Here is a 24723-nt window from a genome sequence, read left to right on the forward strand (position 1 = left end):
CTTTTCTCCGGGTGGATAATGGAGCGCAGGTGGGTGATTGACGCTAGACATCACCCCAACCCCTGCGCCGGAGGGGCGGGGCGCCGTGCCGGCCACGCCCTCTCCCGCGCACTGGCTGCTCCCCGTGACGTCACGCTCGGCTATAAAAGGCGCGGGAGCCGGCTCCCGCGGCGCTGTCCAGGAGCTCGAGGCTGAGTGCTGGGGCGGGGAGACCCGGCCGCCGGGCCGCCGGGCCTCAGCGATGTTTTACTCAGGGCTCCTCACCGAGGGCGGCCGCAAGGAGAGCGACATGCGGGAAGCGGCGTCGCTGCGGCAGCAGCGCCGGATGAAGCAGGCGGTGCAGTTCATCCACAAGGACTCCGCCGACCTGCTGCCCCTGGACGGCCTCAAAAAGCTGGGCTCGTCCAAGGACACGGTGAGCGCCCCACCCCCGGCCACGCCCGCTGTGGGCCTCCGGCCGCCGCGGTCACCCAGGCCCTCGCTGCCGCTTTCACTGAGTCACCCAGCCAGGCCTGTCCCTGCCTGCCCCCTGGGGTCCTCGTAGCTTCCCTCGCCTCTTCTCCCTCGGCGCAGCCTCCTCCCAACGTAAGGAGAAAAGACCCTCCCCTATTGCCCTCGGATCTCCTTTCCCTCCGCTTATCCAGAATCTCGAAATTGGCTCCCGGAGCTGGAGCCTCGCTGCGAAGTCTTGGCTCCCGCTGCCTCCTCGCAGGCTGCGTGGCCAGTTGTGTGTCCCAGGCAGAGGTGACTCGCAGTGGGTGATTGAAAAGAGTGGAAAGCGAGGTTTCTTGACAGTTGCTGAATCTATATGACTTTGGTTGATTCTACTGCGGCCCCCTCTCCGCCGCCCCAAATCTACTTAGTTGAGTTTTGGTCTTAATCTACCTTTGATATTCCACCCAATCGGGGTGGGGGTGGTCAGGGGAAAGGGGGATTCAAGCTCGAATATTTCCAGAACCTAAACATCTTTTCTTCACTCTCATTTCTCCCTCTTCTTCAGTCTTCTCTCTAAAGAGAGAGAAGGAGGGAGGAAGCCCTGACTTTTCCATCTCACAGATGAGATAATGCGTGTACGTAGTTGGAGCTGGGGAAGGTGCAGTGTTTTTATTTCTGTCAGGATTATTCTTGGTATTAAGTCCAGGACGTAGGCCAGAATCCAAAACCATATTGTCCTCCATCTACCAGGACGTAGGCCAGAATCCAAAACCATGCTGTCCTCCATCTATAAGGGTGAATGGCTGAGGGATATGACCTATATTTAATTCTCACCCCTTGCTCTCAGGTTTATGTGTAACTGGGTAGCTTCATTCGGAGTCTGCTTGTGCTTTGATGTTTTTAAATTGCTATATAATCTAGGCTAGCTTGGACCTCATCACATGGACCATGTTGACTTCTAATTCTTTATCCACCTGTCACAGCCTCATGAGATTGCTGAGATTATATAGGCATCACCACTCCCAGCTTTTATTCTTTTCTTATATTTATAGTTTTCTTAATTATCTGTGGATAAATTTATGAAACAATAATTAATGTCTTTTTTCAGTATAAATAAATACTCTAGATAATATTTCTAGTATTTGTATAGTTTGAGCTTCTGAAATACTTAATTTTGAATGTGCTTGCTGGCCCTGCTTCACTGAAATTGCCATTTCTGGCCCCAGTATGGCAATGGAGGCAAGCACTTCTGCTTTCTTTTTCTTTTTTTTTTTTCCTTTCAATAGTTTGAATGATCCATCAATACCAAAGATTTTTCCCTCCTGACATTAGATACTTCCACGAAGGGAAAGTTACTCCAGTTATTCTACTCTTTTTAAAAAGCTGTTGTTCTGCTTGAGTCTGGGTACAGTTGATCTAATCATGCTAGCTGAGAGTGATGAGTGATGAAAACATATTACTACCAAAGAGATGGCTCTCTCTTCCCTTCTTTCATTTTAAAGCATTCACGATTCATTTGGCAAACACAGTCCAAATCTCCTCTCTTTCAGACCAAAGTGGTCCAGTTCCATAAGGTGAAAGGTATTATGAGAAGAATTAAAGTGTGGGCTTGTAGAGTGCCAGATCTAAGGCACTGATGTTTGCTTTGGGGGCTAAGGAGTTCTCTAATGGGAATTACCACAGCATCTTTCTTAGAGTCCTTATACTGCTTTGTACTGAGGAAAATTCTGTTCTGACTCCCTCTGTCACAGTTGAGCCACCTGGAGTAAAAGCAAAGAACATAGCTGCAGGCTACAAAGAGGATGCTTTCAGAGCAGAGCCATGGTGTGACACAAGCAGCTGACTGTGAAAGCCTGAGCCATGCTTCACACTTTCTGATTCCCATTTTCATAGACTTAATTTTCCTCTCTGACTGTTCTCACACCTCTAATGTGCCAGTTAATTCAGGAAGGAACCAGAGCACATCACAGAAACCAAGGCTGAGTGAATGAGGGCAGGGAGAGATGCAAGTGCTGGGGAGAAGCAGCGTGCTTAAAGCTCTTTTGGAACTGATATTGCAGCCTCAAAGCAATCTTAAAAAGGATTTTAGAAACATATTCTTATCAACTCATTTTACAGACAAGACAGATCATGCTGACTCCATTTTCTTCCATAATGTGAAATTTGGAGGGTATTAAAAGTCACAGTAGTTTTTATTTGAAGTAGTTAACCACATAGCACAATAGAAAGAGGGAAAAAGGGTACGAGAGAAGGATGCAAATCCAACTTTTATTGACTCTGGGGTTTGAGCAAAGTTAAATGTGGGTTGTTTTCATCATATAAGTATACCATGTTTAAATTATGCAGCTAGCTTAATTTAGTTAAGCTAATCCTGAATTATCTACTGTGTATCATGCTGTTTCTATAATGTTTACAGTTTGATAGCAAACATTTTTGGTTTAGCAGATGGCACCTTTAAGGCAATCAAAGATAGTCATGCTCTCTTGACCCCAGGACAGTGCCTTTGTCCAGTTCTTTTGTGTATGCAGTTGGCTGCTACACAATCTGCTGTGGAAATTATTTCTTATGTCTGGCTCTGTTATTTAATCATTTTATTGTATTGTATTTTGTATTAAACTAAGAACTAAAACCAGATTTCTGAGCCATATTATTTGGACTGAAAAAAACAAAAAACAAACAAACAAAAAAAACCAACAAAAACCTGATATAGCTAAACAAAGCATTCTTATTCTTGGAGTTTTGCTTACTGTAATTTTTCTTGTTTTGGCTGCCAGGATAATAAAAGTTCTTACTGTACTAAAGACTTTAGTTTTTGAAAGCAGTATATTATGTGATTATATGCTGTGTTTCTTATATGATGTATTACTTACCTGTCTGGCTATATCTTTCCTTGCCATGTAGCAGAGAGAAATTTTCTTTTCTTCCTATGTTTGAGTCTGTATATAGCTAAAACCTTAGCCAAACTATCTAGAATTACGGCCAGGGGAGGGATAAGAACACATTGAGGGCAACCGTCAAATACCTGATGAGAACAGATCTCTGTCAATTAGAGCATCTCAATCTGGTGCCCTTAGATTAGCTTCCTATAATGGCACAAGTCTATGACTAGAGAAATTTATAGCCTTAGAAAAGGAGCATTAAAATACCAGCCTCTAGAAGGGAACCTGTGATGGATGTGGTGAGTAGGAGTGGAAGTTGGGAGTGGATATGGTCAAGGTACATTGTATATATGTATGAAATTGTTAATAAATAAAATACTATTTTCTTTCTTTTTTTTTTGAGACAAGGTTTCTCTGTGTAGCCTTGGGTGTCCTGGACTTGCTTTGTAGACCAGGCTGGCCTCGAACTCACAATTATCTGCTTGCCTTTACCTCCCAGAGTGCTGAGAGTATAGGAGTGCACCACCACGTCCAGCTCAATAAAATACTATTTTTAAAGGTTTAGTTTTATGAAGATGCTGTAGTAAATGAGGGAGTAAAATGTGTCAGCAAAGAATGAATGTTCTGGGTGAAAAAATACAGCAGTTATGCTGGGAGACAGTGGTATAACACCTTTAATCCCAGAAACTGGGAAGTAGTTAAGGGCAGATCTCTGAGATTGAGGCCAGCCTGGTCTACAGAGTAAGTTCCAGGACAGCCAAAGCTACACAGAGAAACCCCGTCTTGAACCCCCACCCAAAAAAGATTCAGCAGGTCCAATGGTCTGACCATCAGGGTGCTTCATATGGTTAGGGAATTGAGAAAGAACCAGTATGGCTAGAGCAAAATGAGCAATGAGCATAGTAATAGGAGATAGTAATAAACACAAATTGGAAGACTGGATCTGTTTTTGTCATGTTGGGCACTGAACACTGAACCAGAGCCTTGCACATGCTAGGTAAGCCTCTACCACTAAACTACACCCCCAGCCTCTGATATACATTTAAAAACAAACAAACAAACAAACAAACAAACAAACAAACAAACTTAGCTGTGGTCAATATGCAGAGGATGAACTGAAGCATAAAAATAAGACAAGTGAGGAGGCTGTTGCCTTATAGATAGAAAATGATGGTAGTTTGGTTAGATTAGAAGACGTATGAGGAAAAGGATATTGACTGAGGATGTGGCTTCGAGAAAGGATCAACAACACTTGGAAGGGGAGCATATGAAAAGAATCAAGAATGTGCATGATGCCAGGGAGATGGCTTAGTGCTTAAGAGCATTTGCAGCTAACTGGAGTTCAAGTCCTAGCACCCCCATGGTGGCTCAGAAACTTCTGTAACTCCAGTTCTAGGGGATCTCACTTCTCCCCTCTTTTGGCCTTGCTAGGGTACATGCACACCCATGCACGTACAACACCCATACACATAAAATAAAAATTAAAAGAAAAAGAATATGTATGAGTTGGGTTCTCTGCCTGTAGTTCTAAGCTACTTAAGACTAGAATGGGCAATATAGTGAGACCATTCTCAAAACTTCAATGAAAACAAAACAAGTAGATGGCAGTGCCATTTGCTAAGGTTGGCAGGAAGAAGTAACTGGCTGAACATGGAGTCAAACCTTTATTACTGTTAAAAAAGCGAAGCTTAGTGAGATTAGTGATTTGCCCAAGGCAATAATATGTGACAAGTGGTAATTTGCTAAAAGTAGAAAGCCTTCATGCAGTGATAATTAAATAGACGAGATTGGGAAGGAGGACGAGTGGTAGTTAGTAGATCTTGAATGCTAAATTGAGAATTTTTGTTTGATCCAGCTGGCAAGAGAACCTTTGTAAGGGGAAGAGATTGTGAAGGTAATGTTTTAGGATTATAGATGCTTAGAATTAGCAGCAGTAGAAATGCAGACTAATATATGAGGTAGCAGAATTTTATTCACCAAGATAGGGGATAGAGAAGAAAAATCAACCTTTATGGTAAATATGGGTAGGACAAGTTGAGTCTGAAGTGCCTGTGGAGTGTTCACGTAGAGGCACACAGTTGGGTTTGTGGCCCTGAAACTCAAGAGTGAAAGCTGTGTGTGAGATAGAGTCCTTATAAAGGTAGAACTTTATGCAATGAAAGCGGGTAAAATTGCCCATGGCAAATATGTAGAATGAGAAGAATGCCAAATATAGAGCACTGAATAACACTGACATTTTAAAAAGGAACAGAGGTAAATGATCCAGTAGACAAGGCAAGAAATAAACAGAAAGATGGCTTTAGATACTAGTTGGAAGAGACGTTCAAGAAAAATACATTGTTGAGCTTTGCAGCATTTCTGATGACATACATATAGAAGAAATCCATTAGTAGTTAAGTAGTTAATTGATATATGTTTACATAATAAACTCAAGTATCTGCAGATGATAGCCCCAAATATGGGTTGGGGAGATGGCTCAGGGTTTCTAACACACACTGCTCTTCAAGTGGACCTGAGTTTGGTTACCAGTTCCTACGCTGGATGGTTACAACCACTGGTAACTCCAGACCCGGGAGATCTGATGCTCTCTTCTGTTCCCTGAGGGCACTTGCACTCATGTATATACACTCCCCGCCTCAACACATAATTCCAAATAATAAAATAAACTTAATGGACCAATTAGGACAGCTGTGATGGAAAAGGTGTTAAGCAGGCGTATTGGTCATTTTTCTTGAAACTGTGACAAAATATCTGACAAAAGAAACTTTAGGAAACAATGATTTATTTGGCTCATGGATTGAGGGTACAGTAGGCCATGGTGGATAAGGCATGGTAACAAGAACTTGAGGCTGTTGTTCGAGAAGCAGACACACACACACACACACACACACACACACACACACACGTGCATGCACATGCACAGATGCATGCACACACACCTATGAATACTTATAAGTTAAATAAATCTTGAAAAGTTAGAGTGTGTGTGTCATATGTGCATACAAACACATACTTTAGTTTTCCCATATTCTGGCAGATGCTTTAATTATCTAATTGGTTTTCCATTTTCAGCCCTTTCCTATTTGACTTTCTATAGAAATTAGAAAAGCTAAATTCTTCTCCAAGTTTTCTTGTAGTAAGGATCAGCTGTTGAATTTCAGCAATAAGATACAGGGGGGGAAACCTGCTAATGGAACTTATTAAAAAACAAAACAAAACAAAACAAAACAAAACAAAACAAAACAAAACATCGACTTTCCTGACCAAAGGCATAGATGGTATTAGCATGGTTCCCATCATCTCCCCTCTTTTTTTTTTTTTTTTTTTTTTTTTAATATGGATGCAATGCCTGGAAATAAGGCATCTTTCTTATAACCATGGGGGCATGAGCAAGAGAAATGAAATGGTTAATCTGCTGAGTTAATGTAGGCACTGTCCACCTTCAAATCTCTTGTTACTATAGAAGAACAACACTCCACTGAGCCTCTGTAAGCTGGTCTTTTTTTGTGGCTCTTTTCTATGGTATGGGATCACTGTATTTCTAAATAAATGGTGATGTGTCAACTTCTTTTTTCTTTAGAAAAGCCCTTCCTATGTTGTCTAGGCTGACCTTGAACTTGTGACCCTTCTGTCCCTGCCTCCTGATTAGCTGGTATGTACCACCACCTCTACTTCCGATTTATTGATTTTACTAGTCTGTATTGATTTTGTTAAAATGTATTAAGATGGACTAGCAAGACGGTTCAGCAGGTAAAAGCACTTGCAACTGAGTCTGATGACCTGAGTTCCATCTTTCCACATGGTGGAAGGAGAGAACACACTCCTGAAATTTGCCCTCTAGCCCCAATATATTTAGGGTAGTGTGTGGGTATACATGCACTGAACTCAAAATTTTTTGAATGACTAAAAATTCCATTCTCTTATACCTTATGTCTAAGTTAGGATTTCTATTGCCATGAAAAGACACCACGACTATGGTACCTCTTATAAAGGAAAACATTTAATTGGGACTGGATTACAGTTTCAGAGGTTTAGTCCGTTATCATCATGGTGGGACATGGCAGAATGCAGGCAGACATGGTGCTGGAGAAGGATTTGAGAGTTCTACATCTTAAGTCACAGGCAACAGAAGGAGACTGTGTACCACACTGGGCATAGCTTAAACATATGAGACTTCAAAGCCGGCCCTGACAGTGACACACTTCCTCCAACAAGGCCACATCTCCTAATAGTGTCACTCTGTATGAGCCAATCATTCAAACACATGAATGAGTATTTTCCCAAAATTAATTCCTTGAAGAATTTTTTACTTAATATTCAATGTGAAAGTGCTTTAAAGCTATAAATGATTACAAGCTCATTGAAAAAATTTGAAACTAAAATATAATCACATCATTTTCTCCTTTCCTTTCTATTATTATTATTGTTATTATTATTATTATTATTATTATTATTAAAGGCTTCTCTGTGTGTAGCCCTGGTTGTCCTGGAACTCACTCTGCAGACTAGCCTGACTTCACACATAGAGATCTGCCTGCCTCTGCCTCCAGAATTCTGTGGTTAAAGGCACGCATCACCACCACCTGGTCATTTTCTTCTTCTTTCTTTCTCTCAACCTCATGTCTTATTTTTCTTTAATAAGTATATAAATACAACCTTCTCAGTCTGTACAATGTTACTAATATCTATATGATTTTGAGGTTGACTACTTGGTATTGAATGACCAATTCTGGGGTTGCAAATGTCTTCCCAGGGAATACTGTTTCTCTCACAGCTTTCCTTAGTTGCCTATAGTTCTTTGTCTAAGGTTGGGGCCCCATGACATATCCTGCTTCTGTGTTAGCATGTTGCTCTCGTCCTTGTTCAGGTCTTGTTTAGGCAACCATGTGGAGATTTCATGGTTGCAGCTTCCCTGACACTTCTGGAAGATGCACTATTGCAGCAGAATTCCTGTTCCTCTAGTTCTTACATTCTTTCTACCTCCTCTTCCTTGGTGTTCCTTGAGCCTTAGGGGCAGGAGCTGTGTTATAGATGTGTCAGTTAGAGCTGAGCATCACATGATCACTTGGCCTTTATATTTTGATGAGTTGTGCTTTTCTGTAATGCTGTCTATTGCAAAGAGAAAGTTCTTTGATGGAGGGTGAGATATCTGGCTAGACTCTGGCATGGGATATATGAGTCTTTTTTATATTTGAGGCAGAATTTTTATGCAGCCTTGGCTCGCCCTGTACTCACTCTGTAGCTAAGGCTGGCCTTGAACATTTGATCTTCCTGCCTTTACTCCTCAAGTATTAGTTGGGATTACAAGCATGTGACAGCATGCTGGGTCCATTTTTTTTTTTTCCTTGGAGACATTCTTCCTGAAATCCCATTTTCTCCTTTCATTTTGATCTGGCTGTTGTTCATCTTAATAGGAAAGTTTTTCATCCAGTACTGCTTTCGGAATTTCCTTTGCTGTCCTCTACTTTCTAAATTTTATTTATATGTGTTTGAGTATTTTGTCTGTGTACTGTATGCACGCCTGGTGCCAGCTAAGACCATAAGCTAGCATTAGATCTTCTGAGCCTTGAGTTACAAAAGGTTGTAGCCACCAAGTGAGTGCTAGGAATAAAACCTTCAGTTCTTCCTAAGTGTGGTACCAGCACTCCAATAGCTGCTATACACGTCTGAAAGGCAGACTATTAACCAGTCAGAGATTTTTAAATAACAAAGAGTAAACTTTTAGCATTGTTTGGATCAAGTGGGAATCATATGCAAGATTTAAACTTTCCTGTTTCCATTCCTACTCACATTGCTGATGGTAGAAGTTCTAATACCTCTAGCTTCTCAGCTTTGCCAGGTTTTTTGGGATGATTGATTAGACTGCTTTTGCAGCTAGAAACCACTATGCATGTAATAGCTCAAACATAATTCTCTTAAGTATTGGTACAAGTGGCCTTTATTATTTGTGGGTTTTTGTATCCACAGATTCACCCAACCTTAAGATGAAAATTAAAAAAAAAAACAAAAAAACAAAAAAAACTTTTATAGGGACTGGAGAAATGGCACAGCACTTGCTCTTCCAGAGGGCTCAAGTTAGGTTCCCAGTACCTATGTTGGTCAGCTCACAATTGCCTAATAACTTCAGCTTGAGGAGATTTTGATACCTTCTTTTGGCTTTGTGTGTGTGTGTACACTTAAAAAATATTAAAAAATAAAATGAACATTTAAAGAAACAAAACCTCTGAGCTGAAAGTAGTAGTGCAAATCTTTAATCTCAGGCAGAGGTAGGCAGAGCTCTGTGAGTTCAAAGCCAGGCAGAACAGCATAATGAGACCTTGGTTAAAAAATAAAAACATGTGCCAACCTTTTCCTTGGTCATTGTTCTTTAAACAATATAGCACAACAACTGCTTACACTGTACTATGTATTGTAAACAATCTAAAGATGGTTAAAATATAGTGGGTAATATGACCAGGTTATATGCAAATAATGCCATCATATATAAAGGGCAAGTATGCATGTATTTTGATACCTGCAGAGAGTCCTGGGATCAGTTCTGATGGTGACTCTACTAGTGGAGAAGTAAGACTCTTCTAGAGACCAAGGTTGACAGTGACCCCTGAAAAGGTTTCCATAGCCGTCAATCTGCTCCAGTCAGTTAGAATTTTTAAGAAATGTGTGAAGCAGTATGTTCAGGATCTCCGTATGGGCCAGGCTTAAAGGTGTGCACGTCAATTCTACTCATATTACATCCTCTAGAACTCACTCATATGGCTCTACCAAAGGAAGGGTAGAAAGCATAATATAGCTAGCTGCCCAGGATGGAGGGAACTGTAAATTTAATGAGCATTTATCAGTCCCTGCCATTCCTGTGGTCCATGAAGTAAAATACTGCAATTTTTTTCTAGTCTAAGCCAGTTATTTTTCAGCTACATGCTGTTCAGATGGTAATTTTTTTTTTCAAAATCTGTTTTTCTTTTTCTCTTACTATTTTTTCTTTTTTTGTTCTTGTGGGCTTTTTCTCTTTAATATCATGTTAGGGAAATTTTGTTTTGGAGCAGGGTCAATGTCAGCTATGTAGTCACTTAAAATATGTAAGCATGAGGCTAAAGTGATGGCTCAATGGTTAAAAGCATTGGCTAGGGGCTGGAGAGATGGCTCAGAGGTTAAGAACACTGGTTGTTCTTCCAAAGGTCCTGAGTTCAATTCCCAGCAACCATATGGTGGCTCACAACCATCTATAGTGAGATCTGGTGCATGGGAAGAATGCTGTATAAATAATAAATAAATGATATTAATAAAAAATAGTATGGTGCCTCTCCTCCTCTCCTATCAGCACACACACACACACACACACACACACACACACACACACAAAAGCATTGACTATTCTCACAGAGGATCCAGGTTGAATTCCCAGTATGCACATCTATTAACTCTAGTGTCAGAGGATTTGATGCCCTCTTCTGGCATGCATATACATACATGTAAGCAAAATGCTCAAACACATAAAAATGAATAAATAAGTAAAACGTAAAAATATGTAGACATAATTAAATGATAAAAATATCAGAGTTTAATATGGGTTAGTTGGCTATGAAATTTAGATTTTGAATACTTTCTTAGAAGTATAAGTGGAGGCAGGCAGATCTCTAGTGAGTTTGAGGGTAGTCATAGTTACATAGAGAAACCCTGCCTTGAACTAAGCAAAACAACCCACAAAAATTGGTTAGTGCCGGAAAGGTGCCTCAGTGGTTTGAAGCATGTGTTGCTCTTACAGAGGACCCAGGTTCAATTGCCAACACGGTGGCTTACAACCATCCAGAAATCTAGTTCTAGGGAATATGATTCCTTCTTCTGGCCTCCTTACTCACCAGCCACACATATGATACACATATACACATGCAGACAGAACACAGAAAATAAAATAAATAAATCTAAATTATTTTAAAAGAAATATGAAAATCAATAAAAATAATTTTATATATTAACATAAAATGTTTTGTTTTCTTCTTGTATCCAAGGATGGCCTTGAACTTACTGTTGTAGCCAAAGATGATCTTGAACTTTTCAAACTCCTGCTTCCACCTTCCAAGTACCAAAAGTACAGGCATGCACTTCACATCTGGCTTATGCAATACTGAGAATGAAACTATTTGCATGCTAGGTAACCACTCTTAACAGAGCCACAGTTCCCCAGCCCAGAAAAAAAAATTTTTTTATATACTAGCTAAAAATAGAGAATGTTATGACAGTTTAATTATTATCATCCCATTTTTATATGTTTGCAAGATGGTCTTTTGTTTGCTTGTTTTGTTTGGATATGCTTTTTTGGACTTGCTCCTAATTTAATTAGAAGACCTTACTTTTAACTTTGTATACTTTAGTGATATTTTAATATTTTACATTGAGCATATGTTTGAATGTTTTTTATTCAATAATGAAGCGAAGAAGGGAAAAGTCAGCAGGGCTACATGTCCTGGAGAAGTTAAATAAAGTCAGGCTAAAATTGTCTATGGGGGCTGGAGAGATGTGCTACCAGTCAAGAGTGCTTGTTGCTCCTCTAGGGGACTTGGATTAGGCTCTGAACACCTATGCTGGGCAGCTCACAACTGCCTGTAATTCCAGATCCAGGGCCTCCAACACCTCTGCAGGCAGTAGCAAGAGTGCATACAACACACACAAATAATTTTTTCTTTAAAAAACTATCCACTAGATGTTTTTGAGTTTTGTGGTGATTTCCTCTTTCCAGGATCTAGGAATGATGAGTATGCTCTTTAGCTTACAGAGGAAGGCTCCAGGAGAAAGAGAGAAAATACAGAAGAATGACTATACTAAGAATGCATTCAGAACATTAATGATTAGTATCCTCTGCAAGATTAAAAATAACTAAATACTGCTGTGTTTAGCGAGACAGTGTGGAAGGAAAGAACAAGCCTTAGATACTAGGCTTTGATGACATGGTCTTTAAAGCCCCATCTGCAAGCTCATTTGAGTAGGTCGTGCTAAGTGGGACTTGGCAGAAACCACCACCCTGCTTTAGTATGGCTTGAGGTAGGAATTCAGCTCATTACTGAAAGAGATTAGAATGAGGAATTTCTTTCCACCGAGGAGCAAAGTGTTCTTTCAGTATTGCACCATAAAATCTGGTGGAGTTAGAACTCTTTTTCTAGCCATCCTTATCAAGCTAAGAAACACATATTTTCTTCACCAGTGTTTCTTCCTCTCCTTCCCTAAGGATACTGATTTATAACCTGCTTTGCCAAGAATCACTGTAATTTGGGAATCTCCTCAATGTAGTTATGGTGAGTCACAATTAACACAAAGCTTTTATATTTCTTCCTTTGAAATCTGTAAGGTAGCTTATAATAAAGACTTTTTCTCTGCTAGCCCCTTCCCCAGGAAGGCTCTGGAATTATAAGAGCCTTACTTACTTACCCTTTGAATCAAAGGAGTAATGTGGTTGGTTAGAATCTTGGGGCTAAGTGCTATCCTTTGAGAGTTTTGAAATTTTACTATAAAGTAGGCATATAGAAAATTTCTCAGGTCAAATGATTTAACCTAAAAAAAAAAAAAAAAAAAGAAAGGTCTAAATAGTCTGGAGGCCACTTTAGTAGGAAGAGAAGAACATGAATAGATATGCTATAGAAACTACTAAGTTCTTCCAAAACTCAGGCTTGAATGTACATGTGTCATTCTGTTTCCTAACATTAGATTTCTGGCACGTATATAAGGTTTGTTAAGTTTCTTCTTTGTCAGTGCCTGTTTTGGGCCCTCCACTTTCTTGTTCATAAAAAAGTGGGAGAATCTGGGGATATAAATTAGTGGTAGAGTGTTTGACTACTACACAAATCCTGGCATACCCTTGGTTAAATCCTTATACTGGAGGATGTTGAAGGATGGAAGAGAGTAAAGAGGAGAAGAAAGAGGAAGAGGATGAAGGTAGGTAAATGAATAACAAGATGGGCCAAGCAATACAAGTGTTTTGAAATCTACAGGCTATCAATGAGGATGATTCCTGTGGGATTTGCCTGGCTCTAAAATATACATGTTAAGAGGTTTACTCACCCATGACTGTCTGTCTTCCTATTCCATCTACCCTGTTGGTAACTCCATCTTCAGAAGAGCCAGACCCTCGAAGTAGGTATAGAATGTAAGACTATAAGGGATGACATTTAATGTAGCAATAAGCAGAGCTTCTGAATATCTATGACAATGAGCTGCTCTTTCTAGAAGGCACTGACTAACAGTTGTCTAGGTAAATACAGATATCACTTATTCTAGAATAAACTTCTTTCTTCCTTGTAAAAGCAGGAAGGCAGAAGTTCACTTCAACCAGGGTCCTTTGATGCTCTTAAGCAATAGTTGGTCCTATATCCGTGTATTGGTTATTTCTGTAATAAAACACCATGACCAAGGCAATTTATTGAAGGAAGGATTTATTTGGGCTTAGAGTTTGAGAGGGTTAAGAGTCCATCACTATTGTGGTGGAGAAATTCAATAACAGGCAGGCATGGTGATTGGAAGCGGAAGCTGAGAACTGAGGGCTCATATCTTCATCTACAAACACAAAGCTAAGAAGGCACAGTGGGAAAACCTCAAAGTCTGTCCCAGTAACATACTTCCTCCCAGAAGACCAGACCTCCTGTCTTAGTCATCATTCTATTGCTGTGAAGAGACACCATGACCAAGACAACTCTTATAAATGAGAGCATTTAATTGGGAGCTTTCTTAAACGGTTTCGGAGGTTTAGTCCACTGTCATCATGGTGGGGAGCATGCTGGCACACATAGCACTGAAGCAGTAGCTGAGAGTTTCATCCTGATCAGCAGAGGGAAAGAGACAGAGGGGCCAGAGAGACACACAGAGACAGAGGTAGGGACAGTGGGAGGGAAGGAGAAAGGAGAGAAAGAGAGCGAGAGAGAGAGCCTGGCATGGGCTTTTTTAAACCTCATAGCCTATCCCCAGTGACACACTTCCTCTAACAAAGCCACACCTTCTAATACTTCTAATCCTATCCAAGTGTTCTACTTCTTGTTGACTAAACCTTCAAAAATATATGCTTGTGGGAGCCATTTTTATTCAAACCACTACACCCTCCTAAGCTTCCCAAAATGACACCAGCAACTAGGGACCAAGTATTTAAATTCTTAAGAATATGGAGGACAGCTCATTCAAACTACCACATTTCACTCCCTGCGCCCACAATCTCAGAGCCATTTTATAATGCAAAATGCATATAGTCCAAATTCAAAAGTTTCCATACTCATTTACAAGTACTTTTTAATCCAAAGTTCCAAAGCCTTTCACATTCCTTCAAAAAATAGCATGGTCAGGCCTGTTACAGCAATAGCCCACTCTCTGGTATCAACTGCTGTTTTTGTTAGGTTTCTATTGCTATGGTAAAATACCACGGACCAAAAACAACTTGTGTGGGAAAAGAGTTCATTCCATCACTGAAGAAAGTTAGGGCAGGAATTCAAGGAAAAAACCTGGAGGCAGGCACAGGCCATGGGTGAACTCTGCTTAATGGCATGCTCCTCATAGTTTGCTCAGCCTGTTTTCTTATACACCCCAGGATCTCCTTCCCAGGGACAGCATTACCAGAAGTAGGCTGGACCTTTCCATATCAGTTGTCAGTCAAGAAAATGTACCACAGGTTTGCCTGCTGCCAACCTGATGGATACATTTTCTCAACCGAGGTTCCATCTTCTCAGATGACCTGAGCTTGTGTCAAGTTGACAAAAAACTAAGCAGTACACTCTAGAGTAGTGTATTACATTCTGGTGCCGATCTTGACAATACCAACGACATCCTCATCTGAAGGAAGAATAAGAAGCAAGTTGGAGCTGTTATATGAGGTTCCTTCATTACTGTGGAGCCAAGGGTGGGGTGTTGGGAGAGGAGGGTGTGGCTTGGAAGTAAGGAGCGTCTGCTTTCTGTCCTTCAAGCAACCTCATAACATTCTGCAGAGGCGCCTCATGGAAACCAACCTGTCCAAGCTCCGGAGCAGTCGTGTCCCTTGGGCCTCCAAGCCCAACAAATTCAATCAGGCTAAGTCTGAAGGGCTAAAGAAGTGTGAAGATGATGACATGATTTTAGTGTCTTGCCAGGTAATGTTCAGAGAACATTTTTTTTTTCTAGAGGTTTTTAGAAAGTAGGATTTGGGGACCCTTTATGATCCCAATAGTAAGCCCTCTCTTCAAAACCTTATAGATAGTGGTTGTTAACGTAGAATGGGTTTGAAATGGGTTGGAGAGTTCTTTATACTAGAAATGCATACAATATTTTATATGCGTGCACATTTGAATGGGAAAAAGTACCAAAGCTTTTATCAGATTTATAAAAGGATGTTTGATCTTTTTAAAGAGCCGGCACATAGTTGAGTAGTGGAAAATTCATTTAGCATTCTCAAGGCCCTGAATGTGACCTCCAGAATGATTTTTTTAAGATTGTATATATAACATTTAGTATATAGAGGGAACCCACCAAAGTCCCTTATGGGTATTCTGTGAGCCTTAGATTTAGCAGAAAAAAGGGTCAGTCAAAGACAAACTTAGCAGTGGGGGAAAATGGGACAGCACCAACCAACCAGTTGGAAGGTTGTTCTCAAAACATGTCTTTATTTGACATCTGCTGCTTGCTCTTCATTTCTGTTCTCTTTTGTATCTCTAGATCCTATTAAAGAATTTATTTCCTTCCCACAGTGTGCTGGAAAGGACATGAAAGCTTTGGTTGACACTGGCTGTCAGTATAATCTCATCTCCTCAGCTTGTGTGGACAGATTGGGGTAAGTAGCCACTTGTGCTGGATGGAATCTGTTTGAATCTGGTTTAAGATTGTAGATCTTTGTATCCACAGAAGCACAGAGAAACATGCAATGGTTTCTCTCATTTGTGGCTTATTTCATATGGGCAACATGAAATCATATATAAACAGATGACATAAAGAGTGACAAGAAGCTGTCTAGGGCAACAATGGGAATTAACTGAACAGAGGAGTGAGAAAGGGAAATGGATCTTCACCATTTGTCAAGGTGGAGAGCCCACCGTGCTGGAGTTCTGCAGAAATAACACTCTCTGCTGTCTGCATACTACGTGAGTCTGGGGTCTTTTCTTCAGTGAGCTTTGGACCCTAACACATATACATCCAAATGCCAGAAAGGGCATCAGATCACATTATAGATGGTCATGAGTTACCATGTGATTGCTGAGAATTGAGTGCAGGTCCTCGGGAAGAGCAGCCAGTGCTCTGAACCACTGAGCCATCTCCAGCCCGATCTGTTCCTTCTACGTCTGCCTTGTTCTTACTCCCCACCACTGATGTGACTCTCTGAGGTTGGCTCTGTGGATTATTTTATACATTACTATCTAGAGTTGGGTAAAGTAAATTCCAGGACTCAAATAAGAAGAATCTTAATTTTTTTTAATGTAATGAAGAGATGAGTTATGTACAATATTATGATGGTTTTAGAAAGACTAATGTTGTCCTGGTGCATAACTGGGCAGCAGACTGCCATGATTCTGGAGGAATTAATTACCATTTGCAAAACTGCAATCAGTTTTCTTTTAGATGGGCTGTAACACCAAAAGAGAAGAAACAGAGAACAAAAGTATTGGCCCAGAAAGTCCACAATTAAGTATTTATCCACAAACCCATAATAGCTTGAGTGCTAGCTATTCTAATCAGCTTATATAATTGTATGGAACCGTGGTGCTATTCCTTTTTTTCAGTCCTGGCAAAGGCAAGTCAAATTAGTGAGAATTTTCTCCATAATATTCCTTGCTGCTACCAGTATCCATGTTCTTACCAAACAAATCCCTGTCTCCATTAGCCATATAGCCTAAGACAATTCCATGTGAATAAACTGAAATACAAAGGATAAGAAAATGGGACATTGAACAGCCTTTTGTAAATTAGGATGAATTTGCCCTCTGATATGTTATCTATAGATGGGTAAAAAAAAAAAAAAAAAAAAAAAAACCAACACATTAATTAAACTACCTTGCACACATATGGGTGTGTTAGGATGCTGAGTGGAACTGTTTGTGTCAGCTCCTCTCTACACAATGCAGGTAGTAATTTAAGCCTCTTAAAAATAGGAAACAAAGTTGGGCAGTGGTTGCACACATCTTTTTTTTTTAATTTTAGCTTTTTAAAAAGATGTATTTATTTATTATGTATACAGTTGTGTGCCTGCATACCAGAAGAGGGCACCAGATCTTATTATAGATGGTTGTGAGCCACCATGTGGTTACTCAAAATTGGACTCAGGAGCTCTGGAAGAGCAGTCAGTGTTCTTAACCTCTGATCCATCTCTCCAGGTGGTACACACCTTTAATCCAAGTACTCGGGAGGTCAGCCTGGTCTACAGAATGAGCTCCAGGACAGCCAAGGTTATACAGAAAAACCCTGTCTTGAAAAACAAACAAACAAACAACAACAACAAAAAACCCAGAACAAAACAAAAAGAGACAAATCTCACATTTTCTTTTATAGTTCCCTGGCATGTGTTTAGGAAAAGGAGCTGAAGTAAGCAGAATCTGGCTAACCCAGGAAGTCTCAAGAGAACCCAATTCTGAGACAGAAGCTTTTGCCAATGTGATTATGATAGTTTTCTCTCTGTTTCAGACTAAAAGACCTTGTCAAATCTCACAAGCATGAAGGAGAAAAGCTTTCTCTACCAAGGCATCTCAAAGTAGTAGGCCACATTGAGCACCTACTGATTACTGTCGGCTCTCTCCGACTGGATTGCCCAGCAGTTGTGGTTGGTGAGTTAAATTGGGACTAGACCGATGGACCTAACATGAACTCCCTTAAGGTCTCATACCTGTAATATCGACTTCTTCAAAACACAGGATTCCTATTTCCTTATACTATATACCTTTGTGTTAATTTTACCCTTTCAAGTGCTGGAATTAAAGGCATGTGCTACCATACATAGCACATCTATTGTTGCTTTGAGACAGGGTCTCTGTATATAGCTCTGTCTGTCCTGGAGCTCACTCTACAGACCAGGCTGGTCTTGAACTCACAGAGATTCTCCTTTTCCTATTCCCGAGTGCTGAGATCAAATGCATGTACCACTATGCTCAGCCTAGAACATTATTTCAATTTTTAAAAAATGTATTTACTGGGGGCTGGAGAGATAGTACAGTGGTTTATAGTATTTTGTGCTCTTGCAGAAGACTGAGGTTAGGTTCCTAGCATTCATATAGGATAGCTTACAACCTCCTGTGACTCCAGCAAGACATCTGACACCTTTTTCTGATTTCCCCCTTCTCTGTTGAGTTAGTTTCCATTGTTGCCCTAGACAGCTTCACTACTATTTTATGTCATGTTTACATATGATTTCATGTGCCCATATGAAATAAGACACGAATGAGAGAAAACATGAAGCATGTCTTTCTGAGATGGACTTCATTTACTTACTATGATTATTCAGTTGCATCTATTTTCCTACAAATGACATAAACTCATTTTATTTGTGGCAAAAAAGTACATTGTGCCTATAAGCCACAAATAAACAGACTTTTTCTACATTTAATTTATTTGTTTAGAGAGAGGTGTGCTCATGTGACATGACACTTATATGGAAGTCAGAGGTCAGATCTTTCCCTCCAACATGTGGATTGCAAGGATTGAACACAGGTCATCAGACATAGCAGCAAGCACCTTGTCCATGAGCTGTCTTACCTGCCTGAAGACAGATGTTTCTTTATGTGCAAGTTAAAATGTCCCCAAGGGCACTTTTCATAAACTTGTTGGTGAAGGCAAGATCCTCTTGCTTCTCTGCCATAAATGCCTGATTGCCTACTCTCCTTCTGTGCTTCTCACATGTTCTGTGTTAGCCTACCCTAACATATTTTTTACTGAAGGCCTCTGTCCTCTAGAGAGAAAAAGACTGGTTTGAATTTTGGCTCTTACTTTCTTTTAGCTGTAATTATCTGATGAAGTACTCAGTGAAAAGTTCAATGGATGTTTACTGGGGAGTTAGCTGGCTGGTTTGTTGGGTGGGTGGATAGATAGATGGAACAGATGGCCCTAATGGTGATGAGGCTGATGTTTAAGCCAGCATAGAAATGTCTGAATCTTATTGTTTTCTTTTTATTAGATGATAATGAAAAAAGCTTGTCACTTGGTCTCCAGACTCTTAGATCTCTGAAGGTAGGACTGACTCTGCTTTTCCTTTGGTATTTCCTCTTAAAGTAGGGAACTGAGAGTAGCATCATTGACAAGTGATCAGTGATCCTCCTTTGTTTTAGTGTGTCATAAACTTGGACAAGCACCGGCTGATTGTGGGGAAGACAGACAAAGAAGAAATCCCTTTTGTGGAGACAGTTTCTTTGAATGAAGACAAGTGAGTACTGAAATTAGTCAGTGGGGTCAAAGCCATATGCCACAAGTCAGGGGATTCTCAGATAGTATATGGGCTTATAGCCCCCCTTTAGCTTTAGTCATAGCAGAAGTCTGCCCTTCCTCAGACCATAGTTTACTGTCTTATATAACTCTAACTATGATAATAAACAACAAGGATAGCATGCAGAATGGTGGACGAAATTAAGAGCTTTTTAAGGTGTAGGTGTGTGTAACAATGTTTCGGTATATAGTTCAGGCATGGAATGGGGTGTGAGTTGGGAGTGGGGGTGTTGAGATAGGGTTTTTGTATGTAGCTCAGGCTGACTTTGAATTCATGAGCTTCCTACCGCAGCCCCCTAAGTGCTGGGATTATACATGAGAAGTTTTAAAGCCAAAGTTAATTTGCTTTTGGATTAACTCCGTTGAATTTGCTTTCTGTTCTTTGTTTCTTTCTCATTTTAGCACTTCAGAAGCATAATTGCAGCCTGAAGCGTGTCTGCATGTGTACACACACCAGGGGACAGACGGAGAAAACTGGGCTTGAACTAAATGCAATAGCAGCTCGCTGTGGACCAAGTCCTTCCCTCCAGTACATCCTGCAGGGGCCTCTTCCCACTCAGACCTTTCTAGACTATTGTCTGTGCTGTGAGATCTTGTCTGGTTAATGCTTAATGGTTAAACAGCCATTTTTTTTTTTACTACTTTGAATATTTAATTTTTAGACCTTTTTTTTTTTTTTTGACACTGCCAGGTCTCATTTGTGGCCTATATCTCTGCTTCTTCCAAGAGTTTGCTTTTATTAGTACAGTGTAGGGGCTGCCAGTTTCTATTTCTCCACAGATAACACTTGCTTTTTTAAAAAGTAAGATATATAATAGGAACCTCTTTTTAGATCTTTCAGAAATGTGTAGAAACACTATGTCTTGACATTAGAATCCCTTCTGAAGTAATTGATTTTTCCAGTGTGACTGATCTGAAAGATCTCAGGGAGATATAGTCCAGACATTTCATTTAAACATACAGACAGGCAAGGCAAATGAATGGTCTCAATTCATATATTAAGTCAGTGGCAGAAGACAGCCAGAACTCATACAGCCAAACCAAGACTCTTGTGCTGCTTCATTTGTTTCCAAGCCTTGCGAGGAAGGCAGCAAGGTTAGAGTACAAAAAAAGGAGGGGTGCTGGACATAGCTTAGTGGTGGAGTACTTGTCTAATCTGCACAAGGTCCTGGGTTCAAAGGCAGCACTAGAGATAGAGAAATGGCTCACTAATTTATAGTGCTTGCTGAGCAATCATGAAGACTGCCATTTGGATCTCAGTACCCAAACAAAAGCTGGGCATAGTCCCCACATCACCTGTAGCCCCAGAACGGAGGGGTTTAAAAACAGGATAAGTGCTGGGACTTTCTAGCTACCAGCCTAACCAAGAGAGGGAGGGAAAGAGAATATATATCTATTCTCTATATTCCCTGCCTCAAAGGAACAAAACAAATTGTGATAGAGGAATAGAGGGCAGCCAGCATGTTCCTCTGGCCTCTGTGAGCATGTACAGCTGCACAGCTGCACAGGCACTCATACAATTTTCTGCACACACCCCCTCATAGACACATACCACAGAATACAATGAGTGGCTACAAACATGAGACCGTTTCTCATAGTGAACAAGAGAAAAAAAACCCACAGATGTGAAGAATAGTATTTCCCGAGATAGCATTGATAATCTAGTTGTCACTATGAGATATTACCCCTAAGAACCAGTCAGAATTTTTGTCTGTCTTGTTTCATGTGACAGAGATTCAAGTAGCCAGAAATAGAGGTAGGAAAGGAAAAAAACAAACAAAACTAAAAACAAAGTAAGGCTGAAATAGAAGGGAGGAGACTAAATACACTAAGTCAGAGGGAAGCCAACCTAGGAGCCTTTCCTGGGATTGATAGAGGGAATGGAACCTCCAGGGCAGGGAATTAAAAGATGGGGAAACCCCTCAGTACCAGGAAAGAAGAAAGGTGGCTGGCAGCATTAAGAACCATTAAGAAATGGGGTATGTTGTATGCCTTTAATATCAGAAGGCAGAGGCAGAGGCAGAGAAAAGTGGATCTCTGAGTTTGAAACCAGCCTGGTCTACATAGTGAGTTCCAGGCTAGTCATGGACATACAGTCTCAAAAAACAGTTAAGTTTGGATTAAATTAAATTAAATTATAATCAAGACAAACAAACAAACAAGTACAGAATAACCTTTGTAACTGTCCAGTATTTCCTGACCGATCTCAGTGTATTGGGGAAACCACAGGGTTGTTTTTTGTTTTGCTTTGTTTGTTTGTTTTTAAAGATTAATTAATTTATTATATATACTGTGTTCTGCCTGTATGCATACCTGCATGCCAGAAGAGGGCACCAGATCTCATTATAGATGGTTGTGAGCCACCCTGTGGTTGCTGGGAATTGAACTCTGGACTTTTGGAAGAGCAGCCAGTGCTCTTAACCTCTGAGCCATCTCTGCAGCCCCCACAGGGTTGTTTTTTTAAATTTTTTGTTTTGTTTTGTTTTTTGGTAGCATGTCATCTCAGGCATAGAGGTACCTATAATGGAATCTCCTCCTTCCATTCAGTTATAGGAGTATTTGGCTAAGTCAGAAAAATAGCTAACTGTGGGTAACCCTTCAAGATATTTCTAAGTCTACCCTTGGCTCATAAAAGTTCTCGAACTTTGAGTCTGGTCAGGAACCACCAACTATCTTGTCTAATCCCAGCCTTCACCCTGCCTATGAGCCACTCCTAAAATTATGTTGGGGGGACATACTCCTTTCACTGAGGCCTCCCTGCACTTTCGTTTATCATATCGTACCAGCCTGATTTTCATAAGACAGAGCTGGAATATGTCACCCCTTGCTTTCCTACTTGAGAGTTCTACCCCAAGCCTTGACTCTTGGCTGCAAAGGAAGCATACTGCAGGTCCTTCTGGCATCTCCTAATTTGGATTTCCTGTGGATCAGTGAGACCAGAAATTCTCAGGTTCTTGAAAGATGCAATTAATTCTGGCCCTTTTGAGTTTAGTACTATATGGACCAGGATGATTAGATGGCCTTTAGTGTTCCTTCTGGTCTCTGAAAACCAGTCAGTGATTTTCTAATTTGGGAATGGAGACAACTGGGGGAGACCAGACTCCGTGTCACAGTTCACTCAGCTCATCAAATCATCTGAATTCTCTAGCCAAATCATTTTAATACCCGGCATAGATACACCTGAAATGCCTCAAGATAATTATAGGAAGTCTTGGGGTTTATTAGTGGGTTTTTGTTTTGTTTTTGAGGCAGGATTTTATTATGTAGCCTAGGCTGGCCTAAAACTCAATCTGTAGATGAGGTTGGCCTTGAACTCATAGAACTCTGCCAGTCTCTGTCTCCTGTCGTTAATGCTTGTTAAATGCTGCCAAATTATTCTTATAGCTTCTGTCTTCCCAGTGTTCACAAGGGAACACTGGCTCTACTTTGGGAGCTATCAAAGTAAGAAGGTAAATGAGCTTTTCCTAGTCAGAAAATGATAGTGTTTCTAAGGGCGTAAGAAAGTGTCTACTGCATCATAGTTCTGAGTCCCTGGAAAGTAGTAGCAGACCTGTCTCATTCCTTAGTAGATATCACATCCAGGAATTTGAAAGAAAAAATTGATTGGTATTTCTATGTCTAATTTAAGGAAGGGATATTCTATGACTTTCATTTCTTCCTTGTTCTGCACACTGCCCACTAGTGTGGTTTTCTCTTCCTTAGCTCAGAGCATTGCAGACTGGATTACCTAGCTGTCTTTACTCTTGTGTAGTAGAAATACCTTTTCAGGCTGGGGACTTGAGGAGATGAACTGGATTCCTCCCTCCTGTTGCCAGGTCTCTCTGCATTAGCACTTTATCTGCTCAGTGTTTCTGGCTGTCGGGGCTTATTTGTGACACTGATGTATCAATAAAGTGGAATCTTTCCCTGTGTGCTTGTCTGACAGCCTCTGTGCTAGGGTCCCAGCCTGAAAGCTGAGGAGCCAGGGCACAGCCTACATGCACTAGCATTTCTGCTTTAGGGGACTCCAAATGTAAGACTTTGTGGTTTTCAGCTCCTCAGCTGCTGCTACTCCTTCAGCTCCCTCTTAAAGTCTTTGAACAGACTCTCCTTGAACCCAGCTTTGTAGTCTACGAAACAGGTAGAGAAAGGTACTGAACTCAGTGCCAAATGAGAACATCCATGTAAAGTGCTGGTTAGTCAAAACTTCATGGACAAGAGCAATCTTTTACATTGAACCAGTTGTTAGTGTGTGAGAAAGAGTTACTTATAGAAAAGGAAGTGTTTATTTGGACAACAGATTGGAAAGGTTTGAATTAACATTATATAGTTGTGTCATTAGAGGGCATTCCAAAGAAATGCATTTTGCAGATCATAGGTGTTTACCTTTTAAGGATACATATCTTTTTAATTTTTAATTTCACATTTATTTATGTATCCTTTATACTTAAATGTATGGTTAAGAAGCTTCAAACAGCATGCTTCAACTCTTGACAGTGACTCTCACATTCGAGAACTATGTCTGCTACTCATCAGGTACTGCCATCCCATCTCAAACATTTTCTTATCTTTTTAAATTATCCTAATTATGAAAAATGTCAAAAGTTTGCTAGACCAGACTCAACAGAATCAATAGTTATAACCACCTCTAAAAAAATCTATACAATTATTTTAATAATGTTACCTGCTGCAGGACAGTGGTGGTGCATGCCTTTTAGTACTCAGGGGGCAGAAGCAGGAGGATCTTTGAGTTCAAGACCAGCCTGGTCTTCAGAGTGAATTCCAGGACAGCCAGGGCTACAGAAAAAGAAACCCTCTCTTGAAAAACAAAACAAAATCTTACTTGTCTTCTCAGAGACCTTTAAATAAAAGATGTGGTATGTTATAAAAGACTAGAACACTAGGGCTAGAAATCCAGGTGTGGTGGTGCAAATTCCAGTATTTAGGAGGCAGAGGCAGGAGGATTGTGCATTTAAAGCCAGCCTGAGCAACACGGGAAGACTCTGTCTCGAAAAGGGGGCGAGGAAGG

The 24723-nt window shown here is 40.5% G+C and overlaps 1 protein-coding gene across 2 annotated transcripts; it reads left to right on the forward strand.

Moving 5' to 3' along the window:
• Positions 1 to 173: 173 nt before the first annotated feature.
• Positions 174 to 23626, forward strand: Nrip3 (nuclear receptor interacting protein 3). 2 transcript variants are annotated; one of them, XM_021636276.2, is made up of 7 exons: positions 174 to 415; positions 15248 to 15409; positions 16004 to 16086; positions 17928 to 18067; positions 19411 to 19463; positions 19562 to 19656; positions 20118 to 23626. In XM_021636276.2, exons 1-7 carry the CDS (start codon positions 242 to 244, stop codon positions 20131 to 20133), a joined length of 723 nt encoding a protein of 240 aa, XP_021491951.1. In that variant the 5' UTR covers positions 174 to 241; the 3' UTR covers positions 20134 to 23626. The 2 variants fall into 2 exon arrangements, with proteins under 2 accessions (XP_021491951.1, XP_021491952.1); XM_021636277.2 differs by having other exon boundaries at positions 15269 to 15409.
• The last annotated feature ends 1097 nt before the right edge of the window (positions 23627 to 24723 follow it).

This window comes from Meriones unguiculatus, chromosome 14, assembly GCF_030254825.1.
Source record: "Meriones unguiculatus strain TT.TT164.6M chromosome 14, Bangor_MerUng_6.1, whole genome shotgun sequence".
Classification (NCBI taxonomy): Eukaryota; Metazoa; Chordata; class Mammalia; order Rodentia; family Muridae; genus Meriones; species Meriones unguiculatus.

Bases quoted from the DNA above. Each gene is read 5' to 3' on its own strand.
- Nrip3 (XM_021636276.2), top strand. From the start codon at position 242: ATGTTTTACTCAGGGCTCCTCACCGAGGGCGGCCGCAAGGAGAGCGAC. The intron at 16,087-17,927 runs GTAAGTAGCCAC...TCTCTGTTTCAG, and splicing joins GCTTGTGTGGACAGATTGGG to ACTAAAAGACCTTGTCAAAT. The intron at 18,068-19,410 runs GTGAGTTAAATT...TCTTTTTATTAG, and splicing joins TTGCCCAGCAGTTGTGGTTG to ATGATAATGAAAAAAGCTTG.